Source organism: Hemitrygon akajei, chromosome 10 (assembly GCF_048418815.1).
Source record: "Hemitrygon akajei chromosome 10, sHemAka1.3, whole genome shotgun sequence".
NCBI lineage: Eukaryota > Metazoa > Chordata > Chondrichthyes > Myliobatiformes > Dasyatidae > Hemitrygon > Hemitrygon akajei.
This window is the reverse complement of record NC_133133.1, coordinates 173483363-173503865: the sequence shown is the minus strand read 5'-3', so window position 1 is coordinate 173503865 and position 20503 is coordinate 173483363. Positions and strand designations below refer to the sequence as shown.

Below are 20503 nucleotides of genomic sequence, written 5' to 3'. Positions count from 1 at the left end.
AGGGAGATGGTGACCGGGCTTGAGTGACTGACGGCCAACTCCTGCTTCTGTTTCTCATGTTCTTTGGTCACAGGGAAGCCAAAACCCACCACAAAAAAGCCAGCAGACAGAGCAAATCTTGGGAAAGCTGGGACGGAGAAGGCCGGGAATCAGGAAGGCAGCCGGAAAGAGATGAAGCGGAAACGGCTGGAGCTGGACTCTGGTGATGAGAATAAGCCACCAGGTTGTACGGATGTGAAATCAGTCAGACTGGAGGGGCAACGGTTCAAGCAACCACAAAGAGGTTTGAAGGACAACAAAACTAAAAACAAGTTAATCCCTGGACAATTGAAGCTCACCAGCTTCTTCAGAGTTTAATGTGTTTTTTCTTCTATTATATTTTAAAGGTTGAATCCATTAATGCTACTCCATCAGTTTGTTTGACTTTATTTTCAATGTGCTCTGAGTGTAATGTTACAACTATCAATGCAGAGTATTTAATGGTTACTATAAGTACACTGGCTGTCACACACAATTTCACATTAGAACTTTAACTGTTTAAGTCAAGGAGCACAGATGAATGACGATGGCCACTCGGAGCGAAGCAAGAATGAAAGCTGTGTTGAGTTTCCCTGCGTGCCATTAACGGGGTGGTCAGTTTTGCCAGCAAGGTCGGTACACACGTCCCAGCATACAGCGGAGAACTGAAAGACACAAGAAATATAATATTGATTACTGCGTACAAAATGCTGGCGGGACCCTGCAGGCTGGGCAGCATCCTGGGTTTCCAGCATCTGCAGAATCTCTTATGTTTTTAATGTTATTGAGTTCCTGCATAACTTTGAATTATAGCTTCGTCTCTCTTATTTATGATTATGCAACTTAGAAACAGGATTGGAGAGTCAAAGTCTTATTAAATTTAATATCAAAGTAGGTATAAGAAACCATATAATACCTTCAGATTCATTTTCTTGTGGGCTTTCACAGGAAAATCAACCTTCAGGCTCCTGAACCGGCATGGATAACTAAAGTCACCTCCACACCGAACTGATTCCACAACTCTCAGACTCACTTTCAAGAACTGTTTACAATTCATGCTTCAATGTTATTTGTTTTTCTTTTGTGTTTGCACATTTTGTAGTCTTTTGCACATTGGTTGTTTGCCAGTCTGTGTGTAGTTTTCCATTGGTTCTTCTGTATTTCTTTGTTCTACTGTGAATGTTAGCAAGAAAATAAATCTCAGGGTAGTGTGTGGTAACATATACAATACATAATTCAAAGTTAATTATTAGTTAATTGAAAGTAAGAAATGCAATAGAATTTATGGAAATAGGCCATTCTGGCCAGAATGCATACTGGCCAGAAGCTCATCCATGAAATAGTACTGCACAGGAACAGGCCATTTGGACCACAATGTTGTTCTGATTTAATTAGTATTCAAATTGCCAACTAAACTAATCCATTCTGTCTACACAATGCCCATCTCCTTCTGTTTCCAGTTATTCAGGATTGTTTAATGTCATTTCCCATTCACAATTGTAAAAGAGAACAAAATATTTTTTACTCGGGATCCAATGCAGCACTAAAAGAAACTACAAAAGATGAACAATAATAATAAACAATAAAAATAAATAGCTTCTACACAAAGAGACTGATTGCATGTTCATTAAAGTGATACCAAGCTGTACGTAAGCAGACTAACAGGAAATTGTAAAGTAGTGGTGGAGTTAGTGGGTGCAGGTATTGATCAGTCTTGCTGCTTGGGGAAAGTAACTGCGTTTGAGTCTGGTGGTCCTGGTGTGGATGATGTGTAAACTCCTCCTTGATGTGAGTGGGACAAACATTCCATGACCAGAGTGGGTGACACTGTTCATGATGTTACTGGAATTCCCTCACATTTATGTGTCTAAATATCTCTTAAAAGTCCAAAAAGATATAGATACAAATAAAGCCATCTTAAACACCATCATGCCTGCCTTCACCACCACTCAACACGATCCTCACTGGTTTGAATTGATGCAGACACGTTTCACTGTATGTTTCAATGTACATCTGACAAATACTAAAGCTAATTTCATTTTAAAATTTCAATTCCACCCCCAGCAACACATTCCAGGAACCTACTACTGTCTGTGTTTAATTAAAAGCAAACTTACCCTGCACATCGCCTTTGAACTTGCCGCCTTTCACTTTAAATTCATGCCATATATTTCAAATATCAGAGAACGTATACAACCTGAAATTCATGCTCTTCACAGACGTCAGCAAAACAAGAAACCCCATCAAACGAATGATAGGAACATCGAAGCCGAGTACCTCCCTTCCTGCCTCCTTTGCTCAAGCATCAACCTATATCCTTCTAAACTTTACCTATCCAACTGCTTTCAAAAGTTGCTACTCTACCTGCCTAGACCACTTCCTCTGGTAGCTTGTTCTCTGTAGGTGGCACCCTCAGTTTAAAAAAAAAATGATACCCATCAAGTTCCTATTACATCCCTCCCCTCTCACCTTAAACGTGCCCCGTAGTTCATGACTCTCCAACTCAGGAAAAAGTGTGTGCACTCACCACATTAATACCCCTCTCTTGATCTTCTACACATATAAAGTCACCAATCAGTCTTCTATGCTCCAAGGATAAATGTTCTAGCCTTGAACCTCCCTCTCTATAACTCAGGCCCTCAAGTCCTGCTAAATTTTTATGAACTCTTTCCTGTTTAACAACATTTTCCCTATAGCAGGAGACCAAAACTGAACACAATACTCTAAGTGTGCCTTCACAATATCTAGGATTGCAACATAACCTCACAAGCTCTATACTCAGTTTCCTGACTGACGAAGGCCTGCAGCCAAAAGACTTCTTCACCACCCTGTCTACCAGTGACTCCATTTTCAGGGAGGCATGTATCTAAACACAAAGGTCCTTCTGTCCTACAACACTCACCAGGGTCCTACAGTTCACTGTGAAAGTCTTACCTGGATTTGACTTTCCGAAATGCAATACCTCTCACTCATATAAATTAAACTCCTTTTGCCATTCCTTGGCCCACTTCCCAGCTGATCACCATCCCATTTTATAATAATAACAAGATTATTATTACAATTCTTAAAAACCATGTTCACTGTCTAATGTAGGATCAGAGGGCATTCTAAATATGTTCACCATTTATTACAATCAGAGCTGATCTGGTATGAACCACAGCTCAGCCTTTCTGAATCCCTGAGCAACCTTTCACCTCCTTGCATCACAAGAAACTATCTCATTATGTCTTAAGAATATTCAGCTGATTTGTTTTTATTTAGAGATACAGTACGGCAATTCCAGCCCAACGAGACAATTACACCCATGTGACCAATTAATCTACTAATCTGTACGTTTTTGGAATGTGGGAGGAAACCAAAGCACCCAGGAAACCAAGTAGTCACAGAGGGACGTACAATCTCCGTACAGACAGCAGTGGGAATTAAACTTGGGTTGCTGGTGCCGTAATAGTGTTATGTAGTGGTTATGTTAACCACTACATTACCATACCAGTAGAAACTGCCTTCTCTTAAAGGGCATCAAAGTTATGGGAAGATAACAGTAGACAGGGGTTGAAAGGGAAAATAAATCAGCTATGGTCAATGGCAGAGCAGTCTTGATGGGCTGAATGGATTATTTCAGTTCCTATATTTAAATCCATGATTTGCGAATTCTCCCCTGCTCCTCTCATAGATCGTGAACCTTTCCTCAACAGCCCTGCCCAGAGACCAACAACCTACCATCAAAATTTCTCCTCCCCATGGGAAACACAACCCCATTTTCTTCATCTCCATGTTCTCTGTGCACCTCTGGCAGATCAGACAGTTCTGCTTGGTTAGACAGATGTGAGCTTTCTGTTCTCTTGGCCAAGAAATCAGGTGGCCCCTTCATCAATCTCAAGACCAGAGGTGGTTTCAGGAATTTCTGGAATTCGAAAGGTTGCTCAAAGGTTTCAGGATACATCTTGAAACTCAGATCCTAAATGGAAAACAAAAATGGATTTCAGTTACAATTTGCAATTATGCAGAACCTTAAAATATATAGATTAGATTAGTTTTGTTTGTCATATGTGCAGCAAGATATACAGTGAAATGTGTTGTTTGCATCAAGTCAAATCAGTGAGGACTGTGTTGGGCATGGTGATTTGGCACCAACATAACACACCCATAGCTCACTAACCCCAACCTTAAATGCATGTCTTAGAATATTGTGTTCAGTTTTGGTCACCTTATTATAGGAAGGATGTAGAAGCTTTAGAGAGGGTGCAGAGGAGATTTACCAGGATCCTGTCCCGATTAGAGGGCACGTCTTATGAGGATAAGTTGAGTATGCTAGGGATTTTCTCCCTGGAGTGAAGGAGGATGAGAGGTGATTTGATAGAAATGTACAAGATCATAAGAGGCACGGTTAGAGTGGCCATGACTTTAGAACAGAGATGTGGAGGAGTTTCTTTAGTCAGAGTGTGGTGAACCTCCAGTCTGTAGTCACTGGAATTTAGAAGAATGAAGGGGGAATCTCGTTGAAACCCATCAAATACTGAAAGGCCTAGAAAGAGTGCATGGTTTCTATAGTGGTGGAGTCCAGGGCCAGAAGGCACAACCTCAGAATACAAGATGTCCCTGTAGAACAGAGATGAGGAGGAATTTCATTAGCCAGAGGGTGGTGAGTCTGTAGAATTCATTGCCACAGATAGCTGTGGAAACTAAGTAATTGGGTATATTTAAAGCGGAAGATTCAGGGTGTCTAAGGGTATGGGGAAAAGGCAGGACAATGGGGTTGAGAGGGATAATAAATCAGCCTCTATGGAATGGAAGAGCAGACTCAATGGGCCAATCAGCCAAGTTCTTTTCCTATCTCATGGTCTCTACCCCATCACTTGGCCTCGACCAGCAGAAGATCTACAAGATTAAGAGTGAATTTAACAGGGGAGCTGGTATGGTGGGTCTGTTAGTGATCAGGATTGAAGAGGATCGGTCTGCAACACTGGTTGTTCGTTAACCAGAAGCTGCAAGGAGTCAGGAGAAGGAAACAGAGACAAAAAGAACATGTTTGTTTATTGGACTGAATTATTATGTAGTGTGATACACTCCTTGAAAGAATAAAGAAGCAGTTTCATTACAAACCATCCTCTGGTTTCAAACAAACTGCTGTGTGTTGGGAACTAGAACATGGTTTTTAATGAAACTTCTTCATTGAAGTTCAGCATACAAAGGAGCTTCAATAAAATTATTAAATTCAAAAGTCTGACACGTACAAACGTTTGTTCTACAATGGCAGAAAGTTTCCTTTCTCTCTCTACTTTTAGTCATTGTTCTCTGATGCCATTCTTTGCAAACCTGTGGAGAAATTGTTGTGATTGAGTGATTTTTGTGCATTTTTCAGCTGATGGGCAACATCGTTTTAGGGATATCAAAAAAAACCAGAATCATTTCATTCCCCAGGAATGGTGCATAGTGACTTCCAAATGGAAATTGGATAAGTACAGTACTCGAAGTGTGAACCAGTTGTCCATGTGTATCATAGAGAGCATTCTAACTGGCTGCATCACTGTCCGGTATGGGGGGGGGGGGGGGCGGGGGGAGGCTACTGCACAGGACCCATAAAAACTGCAGAGAGTCCTGAACTCAGTCAGTCCATCATGGGCACCAGCCTCCCCGGTATCAAGGACATCTCCAATGAGTGATGACTCAAAAAGGCCACATCCATCATTACGAACCCCCATCACCCAGGACATGCCTTGTTCTCATTGCTACCATCAGGAAGGAGGTACGAGAGCCTGAAGACACACACTCAACAATTCAAGAACAGCTTCTTCCTCCCTTCCATCAGATTTCTGAAAGGACATTGGACCCATGAACACTACCTCACTACTTTTTTTTTGCACTACTTATTAAATTTAACTATTATATATATTGTAATTCATATTTTTTCTATTATGTATTGTACTGTACTGCTGCTAAAAAGACAACAAATTTCATGACATGCTAATGATATTAAATCCAACTCTGACTGTTAAAGTGGTAACAGAGTGCGGAACAATGCAGCACAATGGCAGAGCCTTCAGCCCACAATGTAGTGCTGAACTCAGTCAATTGGTAATCAAATGGACAAGTAAATTATTACCCTCTACCTACCCAATGTCCGTATCCCTCCATTCCCCGTGCCCATCTAAAAGTCTCTTGAATGCCTCAATCATACATACCTACCTCCGCCACCATCCCTGGCAGTGCATTTCAGACAGCCACCGGTCTTTATGTACAAAAACGCCCCTTTCATCTGAAATGAGTGCCCTCTGGTATTAGACAGATCAACCCATGGCTTTCTGCTCTCCCTGTGTCTCTCATAATCTTGTAAAGCTCTGTTGGTCTCTCTTTAGCCTCCACTGCTCCAGAGAAAACAACCCACGTTTGCCCAACATCTCCTTGTAGCACATGTCCTTTAATCTCTTCTGCACCTTCTCCAAAGTCTCCACACCCTTCCTGTAATGGGGAGGCAGAACAGTATGCAGTACTCCAGATGTAGCCTCGAGTTAGTTTAGGCTAGAGTTTTATAAATCTGCAACATAGCTTCACAACTTTTGAACTCAGTTCCTCAACAAATGAAGACGAGCATGCTGTACACCTTCTTTACCACCTGTCCGCCTGTGTAGCCAGGATGAGAGACTATTTCTGCAGTGAAAGCCCCCTTGGTATTTTATAAAGAAGGGAGGTGATTTACATTCTATCCCCTAGAACATGGGGAGTCCAGGGAAACCTTATCTGCCAACAAGGTATGTTACATTTATCAAACTGAATCAAAACAGAAAGAGCAGATTTGATTTAGATTTACACTCAGTGGCCACTTTATTAGGTACACCTGTACATCAGCTTGTTAGTGCAAATATCTAATCAGCCAATCATGTGGCAGCAACTCAATGCATAAAAGCATGCATTCATGGTTAAAAGATTCAGTTGTAGATCAGACTAAACATCCGAATGGGGAAGAAATGTGATCTAAGTGACTTTAACTGTGGAATGATTATTGGTGCCAGACGGGGTGGTTTGAGTATCTCAGAAACTGCTGATCTCCTGGGATTTTCATGCACAACGGTTCCTAGAGTTTACTGAGAAAGATGCAATAAACAAAAAAAAAGCATCTAGCGAGCGACCGTTCTGAGGGTGAAAATGCTTTTTTAATGAGAGAGGTCGGAGGAGAATGGCCAGACTGGTTCAGAATCAAGTTTAATGTCACCAGCATATGTAGTGGAATTTGTTAAGTCTGCTGCAGCAGTCCAATGCAATACCTGATATAGAAAACTGGAATTACATTAAGTATATATGTTAAATAGTTAAATTAAATAAGTAGTGCAAAAACAAATGAAAAGTAGTGTTCATGGGTTCAAAGTCCATTCAGAAATCGGATGGCAGAGGGGAAGAAGCTATTTCTGAATTCAGTGGGTGTGCCTCAATTTGACAGGAATGCAACATCAACTGAAATAACCACGTGTTACAACAGTGGTATGCAAAGAGCATCTCTGAACACACAAAACGTTGAATCTTGAAGTGGATGGGTTACAGCAGCAGAAGACCATGAACATGCACTCAGTGGCCTCTTCATTTGATACAAGAGTGTGTTACATAAAGTGTATTTATCACATGTACATCACGATATACAGTGAAATGCGTCATATGCATTAACAGCCAACACACAGCCTGCAAGTATTGCCACATATTCCGGTGCCAACGTGGCATGCCCACAATGTTCAACAGACCAACAGACCATAACAAAGCAACAACAGTGAAACAAACACACACTCACACACTCACTCACACACACACACACACACACACACACTCACACACTCACACACTCACACACTCACACACTCACACACTCACACACTCACACACACACCCCCCCCCCCCCCCCCCCCCCATAACAGGCCATCTTCTTCAGCCTCCAGCAGACTCTTTATCCAGAGCAACACACACAAAATGCTGGAGGAACTCAGGAGGTCAGGCAACATCTATGGAAATGAACAAAGATTCGACATTTTGAACTGAGGCCCTTCACCAGGACTGGAAAGCAAGGGGGAAGATGCCAGAGTAAGAAGGTGGATGTGGGGAAGGAAGAGAAGCCGGCAGGTGATAGTTGAAGCCAGGTGAATGGGGGAGGTGGGGTGAAGTAAGAAGCTGGGAGGTGATAGGTGGAAAAGATAAAGGGCTGTAGATGAAGGAATCTGATAGGAGTGGAGAGTGGACCATGAATGAAGGAGGATAGATACCAGGGGGAGATGAATGGCAGGTGAGGAGAAGAGTTAAGAGGCCAGGGTGGGTAATAGAAGAAAAGGAAAGGGGAAGAGGAAAAATTATCAGAAGGATAAATTGATGTTGAAACTATCAGCTGTGGACTTGTTATCCACATTAAGACCACTTACGGGAATGGTGACGTGGTTTGGGTCGACCTGGCCTGGCTGAAGACGCTGGTCAGTATTGAATGAGTCTGAAGACCTTCCATTCTTCAGAAGATTCCCAACAGGCACTACCATCTCCCGGCCAAAGCCTCTCTGGGGTACACTGCTTTCTTCTGGCTGTTCCATGGTTCGGACAGAGGAAGCAGAGCAGTCTAGGGAGAAGAGCACAGAGATGATAAGAGCACTGTAAACCGAGCCAAACATTCCTGAAATCTTGCTGTAATTCTCTTCAAGAGATAGAGCAGGACTGCATCTAAACTCAGAGTGACCAAGAAAGAAGTCAGCCTGAGACTGGAGCGAAACAATTACACCTATTTTTATATCCTTAAGCATCACTTATCGACCTTACACTGAGCCCATCTCATGTCTTAGAGCCATCATTTGCTGATGGTAAGATCTCTGCTTCATCACCACAGGAGCTGACTGGATCATTTCTTTAATGCAACCTGCTAATGTCAAAAACAGCAGCAGTCTTCGTAAATTATTTCCTCTAAGTGAAAACAAAACAGGATGACACATTGTCCTGAAGATTTAATTTAAGAGACCAAGCTCTAAACAATCTTTGAAGAACCCGTTCTCCTCTCTTAGTCTTCGCTCTCGTCCCAGGATAATATTTTCATGCAAATATCAGCAAATTGAATTTCTTAATCAAATATTTCTAATCCCAGAAAGATTAATTTTGAGTGGATAAAATTTCTATTTGAGAATAATTTCCTATCTATGACAAAACTAATTTAAAACTCAAGAGCGTAGCAAATCCTCAGCAGTTCTAAACTTTGATTAAAAACCATTGCGTCTTTTATTTCAATGACATTCTTCACACATTGGAATTATTCATTGATTTTAACAGTTTATATCTCCAGCTGCTTTCTGTAGATGTACTGTGGAGAGCATTCTAACTGGTTACATCACCGTCTGATATGGAGGGGCCACTGCACAGGATCGGAAAAAGCTTCAGGAGATTGCAAACTCCATCATGGGAGCTAGCCTTCCCAACATCGAGGACACCTTCAAAAGACGATGCCTGAAAAAGGCAGCGTCCACCATTAAGGACCCCCATCACCAGGACGTGCCCTCTTCTTATTGCTACCATCAGGGAGGAGGCACAGGAGCCTGAAGACACATACTCAATGTTTCAGGAACAGCTTCTCCCCCTTTGCCATCAGATTTCTGAACAGACAATGAACCCATGAACACTAGCTCATTAATTTTTGCTCTTCTTGCACTAATTATTTAATTATGATGATGAGGATGGCATCTGTCAATGACAATGGGTGTTTTGGCACTGGAGCGACTTCTCCAGGGCACAAGCTGGGGCGGAAGGTACAGAGATCCTGGTATGTCCAGTCGTCAAGATCCCCCTCTCAGCCTCACTGCTGTAGTCCAAAGGAAAGCTTATGAATCAATACATTTGGCACCATATTTGGCTGCAGGAGCTGCCAGAAGGACTTTCAATGACATTCAGCCACCTTAGGGGCTCCACTCCAGATTTGCTATCTGGGTTTACTCCCGTGGCTATTGTCTCTCCCGAGGCTGCCCACAAGGCAGTCGGGCTATTTACCCATAACTGGGGATCTGGTTAACAAATCACACGCCAGTGGGCCTGCGTGCTACGTGTGCAGGGGCCAGACCTTCTCCCCGTCCTCTGCAAATCAGCCTGTCTGAAAGGAGTTCAGTTTCTGTGTGTCGCCAGTGAGGCATTACGTGAGGCTTGCTGTTGGAGAGGCAATGTACTGGCAAAGAGAGACTTTCTTTCACAAGACTGCTAGCCAGCAGTGGAAGCTGAAAGTAAGGGTGACAAGCACTGCCCACTACACTACCACACTAGACACGTCACATCAACACACTTAATTATATTTGACCATTGATCATTTGGGGCCGCCGCTTATTTGGTGACAACTCTTTAAAAAGAAAACCAAATCAGCGCCAGTGACCCAGGTTCAATTCTGGCGCTGTCTGGATGGAGTTTATACGTTCTCCTGTTCTCCCTGTGGTTGTGTGGATTACCTCCGGGTGCTTCAGTTCCCTCTTGAAATGAATGCCAACATTGCATTTGCCTTCCTACCACAGACCCAACCTGCAAGTTAACCTTTACATCTTTGCTAATGTCCAACACCCAGAACTGGACACCATTCCCCAGCCGTGGCCGAAATGGTGTCCTAGGAAAGTTGACCCACGCTCTTTGCTCGTGTACAGGATCCAAGGCGTGAGGACTGATGAAGACCCAAAACGTTGGTAGTTTATTCCTCTCTGTAGATGGTGCCTGAGCTGCTGAGCTCGTCCAGCATTTTGTGGAATTGTGTGTGTGTGTGTGTGTGTGTGTGTGTGTGTGTGTGTGTGTGTGTGTGTGTGTGTGTGTGTGTGTGTGTGTGTGTGTGTGTGTGTGTGTGTGTGTGTGTGTGTGTGTGTGTGTGTGTGTGTGTAGACACATGTTCTTTTCACAACTCACAACTATTTATCTTTATACTTTTCAGCAGAGTGAGCTACGCTCTTCTCAATGCGTAGTGTACATCTCTCATCTATATAAATAGTGAAAAGAAGAGGCCCCAGCAGCAATCCCTGTAGAACACTGCTTCCACTTTCCGAATCAAAAACAGTCCCATTTGTGCCGACTCGGTTTCTTGTTTGGCCTGCCTCCCTTTGATTCATGCCAATACATTACCTCATGCAATGGGGGCCTTTGCATTGGTGTAAAGTGGAAGGCTGCAGTATAAAGGGGTTATTTGATGTCATACAATCGTACAACACAGAAACAGGCTGTTTAGACCATAAGGCACAGGAGCAAATTAAGGCTATTTGGCCCACTGAGTCTGCTCCACAACTTGTCCATGTCCAGTGAGCTAGTCCCATCTGCCCGCGTTTGGTCTATAGCCCTCTTAACCTCTCTTGTCCATGTACTTATTTAAATGAACTTTAAAAGTTGCTAACATGCCCATCTCAACCACTATTTCTGGCAGTTCATTCCCAAATACACACTGCCCTCTGAGTGAAGAAGCTGTCCCTGATGGCCTTTTTAAATCTCTCGCCTCTGACCTTAAACCTGTGCCCTCTTGTTTTTAGCATCTTCTCCCTGGCAAAAAGACTTTGCTTTCTCCCAGTCAATCCCTCTCATGATTGTGTACGCCTCTATCAGGTCACTCCTCAATTTCCTCTCTTCCATAGAATAAAGTCTTAGACTCCACAACCTCTCATATCTCAGGTCCCCAAGTCCGGGCAAAGTCTTAGTAAATCTTTCTTGCACTCTCTTTAGTTTACTAACATCTTTCCTGTAACAGGGTGATCAAAATATACCTAATACTTTAATTGTGACCTCACCATCTTACATAACTTTCCAGCTTCTTCTTCACTGCCCGCTCTCTCTACCTGAGACACTGCTCTCAGCGAACCACGGACTTCTACTCTGAGGCCCCTCTGTTCCATAACATTCCCCAGGGCCCTTCCAGTCAACGTATTCGTGCACTCTGGTTTGATCTCCCAAATTACAATATGTCAGCATTCTCTGGGTTGAAAGCCATTTGCCTATCCTTGGCCCACATACAAAGTATTCACTCCCTTGAAAGTTTCCATGTTTTATTATTTTACAACATTGAATCACAGTGGATTTAATTTGGCTTTTTTTGACACCAATCAACAGAAAAGACTCTTTCATTTCAAAGTGAAAACAATTTTCTACAAATTGATCTAAATTTATTACAATTATTAAACAAAAAAATAATCGATTGAATAATTACTCACCCCCTTCAAGTCAGTATTCAGTAAATGCATCTTTGGCAGCATTTACAGCCTTGAGTCTGCGTGGATAGGTCTACATCAGCTTTGCATGTCAGGACACTGCAATTTTTCCCCATTCTTCTTTACAAAACTCTCAAGCTCTGTCAGATTGCATGGGGATTGTGAGTGAACAGCCCTTTTCAAGTCCAGCCACAAATTCTCAATTGGATTGAGGTCTGGTCTCTGACTTGGCCACTCCAGGACATTAACTTTGTTGTTTTTAAAACATTCCTGTGTAGCTTTGGCTTTATGCTTGGGGTCATTGTCTTGTTGGAAAACAAATCTTCTCCCAAGTCGCAGTTCTCTTGCAGACTGCATCAGGTTTTCCACCAGGATTTCCCTGTATTTTTGCTGCATTCATTTTACCCTCTCCCTTCACAAGCCTTCCAGGGCCTGCTGCAGTGAAGCATCCCCACAGCATGATGCAGCCAGCACCATGCTTCACGGTAGGGATGGTGTGTTTTTGATGATGTCCACTGTTCGGCTTATACCAAACATAGCTTTTAGTCTGATGGCCAAAAAGCTCAACTTTGGTTTCATCAGACCATAGAAACTTCTTCCACCTGACTTCGGCATCTCCCACATGCCTCTGGCAAACTCTAGCTGAGATTTCATGTGAGTTTTTTTCAACAGTGACTTTCTCTTTGCCACTCTCCCATAAAGCTGTGACTGGTGAAGCACCCGGGCAACAGCTGTTGTATCCGCAGTCTTGCCCATCTCAGCCACTGAAGTTTGTAACCTCCAGAGTTGTTATCGGTCTCTTGGTGACCTCCATCACTCGTCCCCTTCTTGCACAGTCACTCAGTTTTTGAGGAAGGCCTGCTCTAGGCAGATTTACAGCTGTGCCATATTCTTTCCATTTCTTGATGATTGACTTAACTGTACTCCAAGGAATATTCAGTGACTTGGAAATTTTCTTGTATCCATCTCCTGACTTGTGCTTTTCAATAAACTTTTCATGGAGTTGCTTGGAGTGTTCTTTTGTCTTCATGGTGTAGTTTTTGCCAGGATACTGACTCACCAGTGGTTGGACCTTCCTGATACAAGTATAACTTTACTGCAATGAAGTGATTGAACCACCTTGACTGCACACAGGTGATCTCCATTTAACTAATTATGTGGCTTCTATTTGGTATGTCATTAAAAGGGGTGAATATTAATGCAACCAATTATTTTGTGTTTTATATTTGTAATTAATTTAGATCACATTGTAGAGATCTATTTTCACTTTGACACGAAAGAGTCGTCTTCTGTTGATCAGTGTCAAAAAAAGCCAAATTAAATCTATTGTGATTCAACATTGTAAAACAATGAAACATGAAAACTTCTGGGGGGTGTGATGAATACTTTTTATAGGCACCATATCTAGTTAGAACATAGAATGTAGATCTGTACAGGCCTTTTAACCCACGATGTTGTGCCAACCATTTAACCTACTCCAAGATCAGTCCAACACTTCCCTCCCCCTCCACATAACCTTCCATTGTTCTATCATCCATGTTCCTATCTAAGTCTCTTATATCTCACTAATCTATCTACCTCTACCATTACCCCTGACAGGGCGAACCACACTCTCTGTGTAAAAACTCTCCTCTGACATCCCCCTAAACTTTTTCCCAATCACATTAAAATGATAGCGTGCAAACTCCTTTCAGACAGCAGCAGGAATTGAACCCTGGTCACTGGCACTGGATTAGCACTGTGCTAACCACTATGCTATCGTTCCGCCCATGTACATAGCTTGCTCAAGATGGCATGGCAGATTGAGAAAGCAGTTTAAAAAAAACATATAATCTGTGGCCAGGGTTACACACACAAAATGCTGGATGAACTGAGCAATCCAGGCACCATCTACAGAGAGGAACAAACCGCTGAGACCCTTTATCATGACTAGCATCCTGTACTAGAGCAAAGAAATCATAGTGAACTTTCTAAAATACTGTTTCAGGCACAGTTGGAGAATGGTGTCCATTTCTGAGCCCTGACATTTGCAGAGACATGAAGGTTAACTGCAGGTTGAGTCATGGGAAGGTAGGCAAACGCAATGTTAGCATTCATTTCAAGAGGACTAGAATATTTACTATATTTAGAGATATGGCACGGTAACAGACCCCACTGTCCCAGCGAGCCTGCACTGTCTAATTACACCCACGTAACCAATTAGTCTTCTAATCCGGGATGTGAGAAGAAACTGAAGCACCCTGAGGAAATCCACACGACAACAGGGAGAACATACAGACAGTGGCAGGAACTGAACCCAAGTCACTGGTGCTGTAGTAGTGTTACGATAACCACTACACTATCCCAAAAAAGATACGAGCAAGGATGCAATGCTGAGGCTTTATAAGGCCACACTTGCAGTATTGTGAGCAGTTTTGGGCCCCTTCTCTAAGAAAGGATGCACTGATGTTGGAGAGAGTCCAGAGGAGGTTCATGAGAATGATCCCGGGACTGAAAAGATGAACATTGTTTTGTACTCACTGCAGTTTAAAAGAATGGGGGGTATCTCAACGAGGCCTATCAAATACTGAAAAGCCTAGACAAAGTGTATGTGGAGAAGATGTTTCCCACAGTGGAGGAGTCTAGGATCAGAGGGTATAGACTCAGAATAGAAGGGTGACCATTTGGAACAGAGGTGGGGTGGAATGTATTTATCTTGAGAGTGTGAGTCTGTGGAATTCATTGCTATAAATGGCTGTGGAGGCCAAGTCATTGAGTATATTTAAAGTGAAGTTCGATAGATTCTTGGTTTGTAAGGGTTACGAGGAGAAAGCAGGAGAAAGCTGTTGAGAGGGGTAAGTCAGCCATGATAGAATGTCTCAATGGGCCAAATGGCCTTTTCTGCTCCTGTGCCTCATGGCCTTATGGCTTTGTAGAGGGGGTAAAAAGACTTACACAACCGATTCCAGGAATAATGGGCTGCAGTAGGACAGACAGACTGGTTGTTCTTAAAATAAAGGAGATTGCAAGGGATAGATCTGATAGAAATATTTAAAATATTGTTGAGGGTGGGGGGAGTGAAGAGAAAAAACTGTTCCCATTGATGGAGAGATCAAGTACATGGAATGAACATGTTTGGCAAAAGCCCAATGGTTTTGTTTAATATATCTGATGTGACGTGAACAGATCAGAGGGATGACAGGTTGTCTATAGAACATAAAATCATAAAAGTACTCCGGTACAGAAACGACCCAACTGGTTTGTGTCAGACTGTGATTCTGCCTAACCCTATCCACCTGCGCATGAACGATAGCGCTCCACAACTCTCCCATCTATGCTCCTATCCAAACTTCTCTTACATTGACTTGATAGAGGTGGGCAAGATGATAAGAAGCATTGATCAAGTGGATAAACATACCTTTGCCTAGGGTAGAAATGGGTAACACCAGGGGACATAACTTTAAGGTGATTAGTATAGAGGGGATATCAGAGCTAAGTAGGTTTTTATACAGAGAGTGGTGGGTGTGTGGAATACACTGCTAGGGGTGGTGGTAGATACATTAGGGTTATTTAAGGAACCTTTAGATAGGGACATGGATGAAGAAAAATGGAAGGATATGTAGCAGAGAAGAGCTAGATTGATTTTAGAGTTGGTTAAAATGTTGGCACAACACTGTGGGCCAAAGAGCCTGTTTTGTGCTGTAGTGTTCTACACTCAGTGGCCCCTCTATTAGGTACACCTGTACACACACTCATCAATGCAAACATCTAATCAGCCAATCAAGTGGCAGCATCGCAATACACAAAAGCATGCAAACATGGTCAAGAGGTTCAAGATGTTCAGAATGGGGAAAAATATAACCTAAGTGGCTTTGACCATTGGTGCCAAATGGATGGTTTGAGTATCTGAGAAACTACTGATCTGTTGAGATTTTCATGCACATCAGTCTCTAGAGTTTATAAAGAATGGTGCAAAAAAAGAAAATATCCAGTGAGCAGCAGTCCTGTGGGTGAAAACACCTCATTAATGAGGGTGATCAGAGGAGAACGGCCAGACTGGTTCAAGCTGACAGGAAAATGACAGTAACTCAAATAACCACGTGTTACAACGATAGAGAACAGAAGAGCATCTCTGAATGCACAACCCGTCACACCTTGAAATGAATGGGCTACAGCTACAGAAAAAAAATATATATGATGTGGCTACTGAGAGTAAATTTATCCCACAGGCCACTGTGCACAAGAGCCAGCTGGGATGGCATGGTAGTGTACTGGTTAGCACAACACTTTCCGATATAGGTGACCTCGGTTCAATTCCTGCCGCTGCCTGTAAGGAGTTTATACGTTCTCCCCGTGACTGTGTGGGCTTTCTCGAGGTGCTCTAGTTTCCTCCCACAATCCAAAAATATACCAGTTGGTAGGTTAATTGGTCTTTGTAAATTTTCCTGTGATTAGGCTAGATTTTTCATTTATTCTGACTAATCTAGGATCAGGTAATGGGGGAGACAGTTAGAGCAGTGGTGTGCTCCGTATGCAGTATGTGGGAGGTCAGGGTCAACACAGTTGTCCCTGATGACCACACCTGCAATAGGTGCATCCAGCTGCAGCTCCTATCAGACCGAGTTAGGGAATTGGAGCAGGAGCTGGATGAACTACGGATCATTCGGGAGGCAGAGGCAGAGATAGATAAGAGTTATCGGGAGGTAGTCACACCGAAAAGACAGGAGGTAGGCAAATGGGTGACAGTCAAGAGAGGCAGGGGGAGCAGACAGAGAGAGAAGAGCACCCTTGTGGCCATTCCCATCAACAATAAGTATACCGTTTTGGATACTGTTGGTGGGGATGACCTACCAGGAACAAGCTGCAGTGGTCCTGTCTCTGGCACTGAGGTTGGACCCTCGACTAGGAAGGGGAGGAGGGAAGAGAAGAGAGCGGTATTGATAGGGGATTCTATAGTCGGAGGGGCGGATAGGAGATTTTGTGGGAAAGATCGGGAGTCTCGGATGGTATGTTGCTTCCCTGGTGCCGGGGTCCGAGACATCTCAGATTGGATGCAGGTTATTCTCGAAAGGGAGGGCAAGAATCCAGATGTTGTGGTCCATGTAGGGACCAATGACATGGGTAGGATGAGTGAGAGGGTCCTGCGTAGGGAGTTCAGGGAGTTAGGTGCGAAGCTGAAGGGCAGGACCTCCAGAGTAACAATCTCAGGATTGCTACCTGTGCCACGTGCGAGTGAGGCAAGGAACAGAAAGATTATAAAGATTAATACGTGGTTGAGAGGATGGTGCAGGAGGGAGGGCTTCAGGTTTGTAGATAATTGGACCTTGTTCCAGGGAAGGTGGGATCTGTTCCGAAGGGACGGTTTACACCTGAACTGGAGCGGTACTAACATTCTTGCAGGGAAGTTTGCTAGTGCTTCTTGGGGGGGTTTAAACTAAATTTGCAGGGGGCCGGGATCCAGAATGTGCGAGAGGATAGCGAGAGGAAGAATAAAGGACAGGTGGGGACTACACGGTTCCGGAATATTAAGTGTGTAGTAGAGGAAGGTGGGGCGGAACAAGTGATAAGGAGGATTCATGTACAGGGGGATGGTCTGATGGAAAATTGAGTTAAATGTGTTGAAAGAATAAGTAAATTTAGGAAGGACAGCAAAATTCTAGGGGTGTATAGCCCGATGGGAGTTTGGGGAGCTGGGTTAAGCACAATAGGCAGCGATTCAAACAGAGAGAGGAGAAATGGGTTAAAAATTCTATATCTGAATGCACGAAGTGTCAGGAATAAGGTGGATGAGCTTGAAGCCCAGGTGCGAATGGGTAACTATGATGTTGTTGGGATAACGGAGACATGGCTGCAGGGAGATCAGACCTGGGAAATGAATGTACAAGGGTATACGTGCTATCGTAGGGACAGAAATGTGGGCAAAGGGGGTGGGGTGGCCCTGTTGATGAGGAATGAGATTCAGTCCTTTGCAAGGGGGGACATAGGGTCAGGAGAAGTAGAGTCTGTGTGGATAGAACTGAGGAACAGTAAGGGCAAAAGGACCCAAATGGGTGTTGTCTACAGGCCACCAAACAGTGGCATGGATATTGCGTGCAAGTTGAATAGGGAGTTAACATTGGCATGTGGCAAAGGTAATGTCGCAGTAGTTTTGGGGGATTTCAACATGCAGGTGAACTGGGAGAATCAGGTTGATGCTGGACCACAGGATAGGGAGTTTGTAGAGAGCCTACGGGATGCATTCTTGGAACAGCTTGTACGAGAGCCGACCAGGGACAAGACTATTCTGGATCTAGTGTTATGTAATGAACAGGATTTGATAAGCGATCTTGCAGTAAAGGAGCCATTAGGAGGTAGTGATCATAATATGATAAGCTTTTATCTGCAATTTGAGAAGGATAAGGGCAGATCGGAGGTGTCAGTGTTGCAGATGAACAGGGGAAACTATGGAGCCATGAGGGAGGAGCTGGCCAAAGTTGACTGGACGGATAGCCTAGCAGAAAAGACTGTGGAACAGCAATGGCAGGTATTCTTGGGAATAATGCACAAGGTGCAAAATCAGTTCATCCCCCAGAGAAGGAAGGATTCAAAGGGGGGAAAGGGGCCACAGTGGTTGACAAAGGAAGTCAGAGATTGCATAGCATTAAAAAAAAGGAAATATGACAGAGCTAAGGTGAGTGGGAGGACAGATGATTGGGAAGTTTTTAAGGAACAACAGAACTTAACTAAAAAGACAATACGGGGAGAAAAAATGAGGTACGAATGCAAGCTAGCCAGGAATATAAAGGAAGATAGCAAAAGCTTTTTTAGGTATGTGAAGAGAAAAAAGATAGTTAAGAACAATGTTGGGCCCTTGAAGAATGAATTGGGTGAAATTGTTATGGGAAACAGAGAAATGGCAGAAGAATTTAATGAGTACTTTAGATCTGTTTTCACTAAGGAAGACACAAGCAATGTCCCAGATGTATGGATGGGCCAAGGACATAGGGTAGCAGAGGAAATGAAACAGATTGACATTCGGAAGGAAACGGTGATGAGAAGACTGATGGGACTGAAGGCTGACAAATCCCCAGGTCCAGATGGTCTGCACCCTAGGGTACTAAAGGAGGTGGCCCTGGAAATTGTGGATGCATTGGTAATCATTTTCCAATGTTCCTTAGATTCAGGATCAGTTCCTGAGGATTGGAGAATGGCTAATGTTATACCACTTTTTAAGAAAGGAGGGAGGGAGAAAACAGAGAACTATCGACCTGTCAGCCTGACATCGGTGGTGGGGAAGATGCTAGAGTCCATTATTAAGGATGAAATAGTGGCATATCTAGATAGCAGTGATAGGATTGGGCTGAGCCAGCATGGATTTACCAAGGGTAAATCATGCTTGACTAAACTGTTGGAGTTTTTCGAGGATGTAACCAGGAAGTTAGACGGGGGAGATCCAGTGGATGTAATGTACCTCGATTTTCAGAAGGCATTTGATAAGGTCCCACATAGAAGATTGGTGGGTAAAATCAAAGCTCAGGGCATCGGGAGGAAGGTATTGACATGGATAGAAAACTGGTTGGCAGATAGAAAGCAAAGGGTAGCGGTGAATGGGTGTTTCTCGGAATGGCAGGTGGTGGCTAGTGGGGTGCCACAGGGCTCGGTATTGGGACCACAGCTGTTTACCATTTACGTTAACGATTTGGATGAAGGCATAGAAAATAACATCAGCAAATTTGCTGATGATACTAAGCTGGGTGGCAGTGTGACGTGATGAGGATGTTAGGAGAATTCAGGGTGACTTGGATAGGCTGGGTGAGTGGGCAGATACTTGGCAGATGGTGTTTAATGTGAATAAGTGTGAGGTTATCCACTTTGGGAGTAAGAACAGGAAGGCAGATTATTATCTGAACGGTGTAGAGTTGGGTAAGGGAGAAATACAAAGAGATCTCGGAGTCCTTGTTCATCAGTCACTGAAGGTGAATGAGCAAGTGCAGCAGGCAGTGAAGAAGGCTAATGGAATGTTGGCCTTTATTACAAAGGGAATTGAGTACAAGAGCAAGGAAATCCTCTTGCATTTGTACAGAGCCCTGGTGAGACCACACCTGGAGTATTGTGTACAGTTTTGGTCTCCAGGGTTAAGGAAGGACATCCTGGCTGTAGAGGAAGTGCAGCGTAGATTCACGAGGTTAATTCCTGGGATGTCTGGACTGTCTTACGCAGAGAGGTTAGAGAGACTGGGCTTGTACACGCTGGAATTAAGGAGATTGAGAGGGGATCTGATTGAAACATATAAGATTATTAAGGGATTGGACAAGATAGAGGCAGGAAATATGTTCCAGATGCTGGGAGAGTCCAGTACCAGA

The 20503-nt window shown here is 43.4% G+C and overlaps 2 protein-coding genes across 7 annotated transcripts in view; one reads left to right on the top strand and one right to left on the bottom strand.

The window, feature by feature from the left end:
* parpbp (PARP1 binding protein) overlaps positions 1-1626 on the top strand; it is a 68995-nt gene extending 67369 nt beyond the window's left edge. For all 6 annotated transcript variants that reach the window (XM_073059744.1, XM_073059743.1, XM_073059746.1 and 3 more), the window contains one exon: positions 74-1626. In XM_073059744.1, the coding sequence (XP_072915845.1) occupies positions 74-357 (284 nt within the window). In that variant the 3' untranslated portion in view covers positions 358-1626. The remainder of the gene's footprint in view (positions 1-73) is intronic.
* pmch (pro-melanin-concentrating hormone) lies at positions 411-10745 on the bottom strand. The gene is made up of 4 exons (XM_073059750.1): positions 10628-10745; positions 8415-8602; positions 3739-3976; positions 411-683 (listed from the first exon to the last, which is right to left on the bottom strand). The coding sequence occupies exons 2-4, from the start codon at positions 8574-8576 to the stop codon at positions 634-636; spliced, it is 450 nt and encodes a 149-aa protein (XP_072915851.1). The 5' UTR covers positions 8577-8602; positions 10628-10745; the 3' UTR covers positions 411-633.
* Between the last annotated feature and the right edge of the window lie 9758 nt (positions 10746-20503).

Excerpts from the sequence above, each read along its gene's own strand:
- pmch (XM_073059750.1), bottom strand. The coding sequence starts at position 8,576 with ATGGAACAGCCAGAAGAAAGCAGTGTACCCCAGAGAGGCTTTGGCCGG. Across the intron at positions 3,977-8,414 it reads CAAACCACGTCACCATTCCC|GATCTGAGTTTCAAGATGTA; the intron begins GTAAGTGGTCTT and ends TTTTCCATTTAG. Across the intron at positions 684-3,738 it reads GGGGAGGAGAAATTTTGATG|TTCTCCGCTGTATGCTGGGA; the intron begins GTAGGTTGTTGG and ends TGTGTCTTTCAG.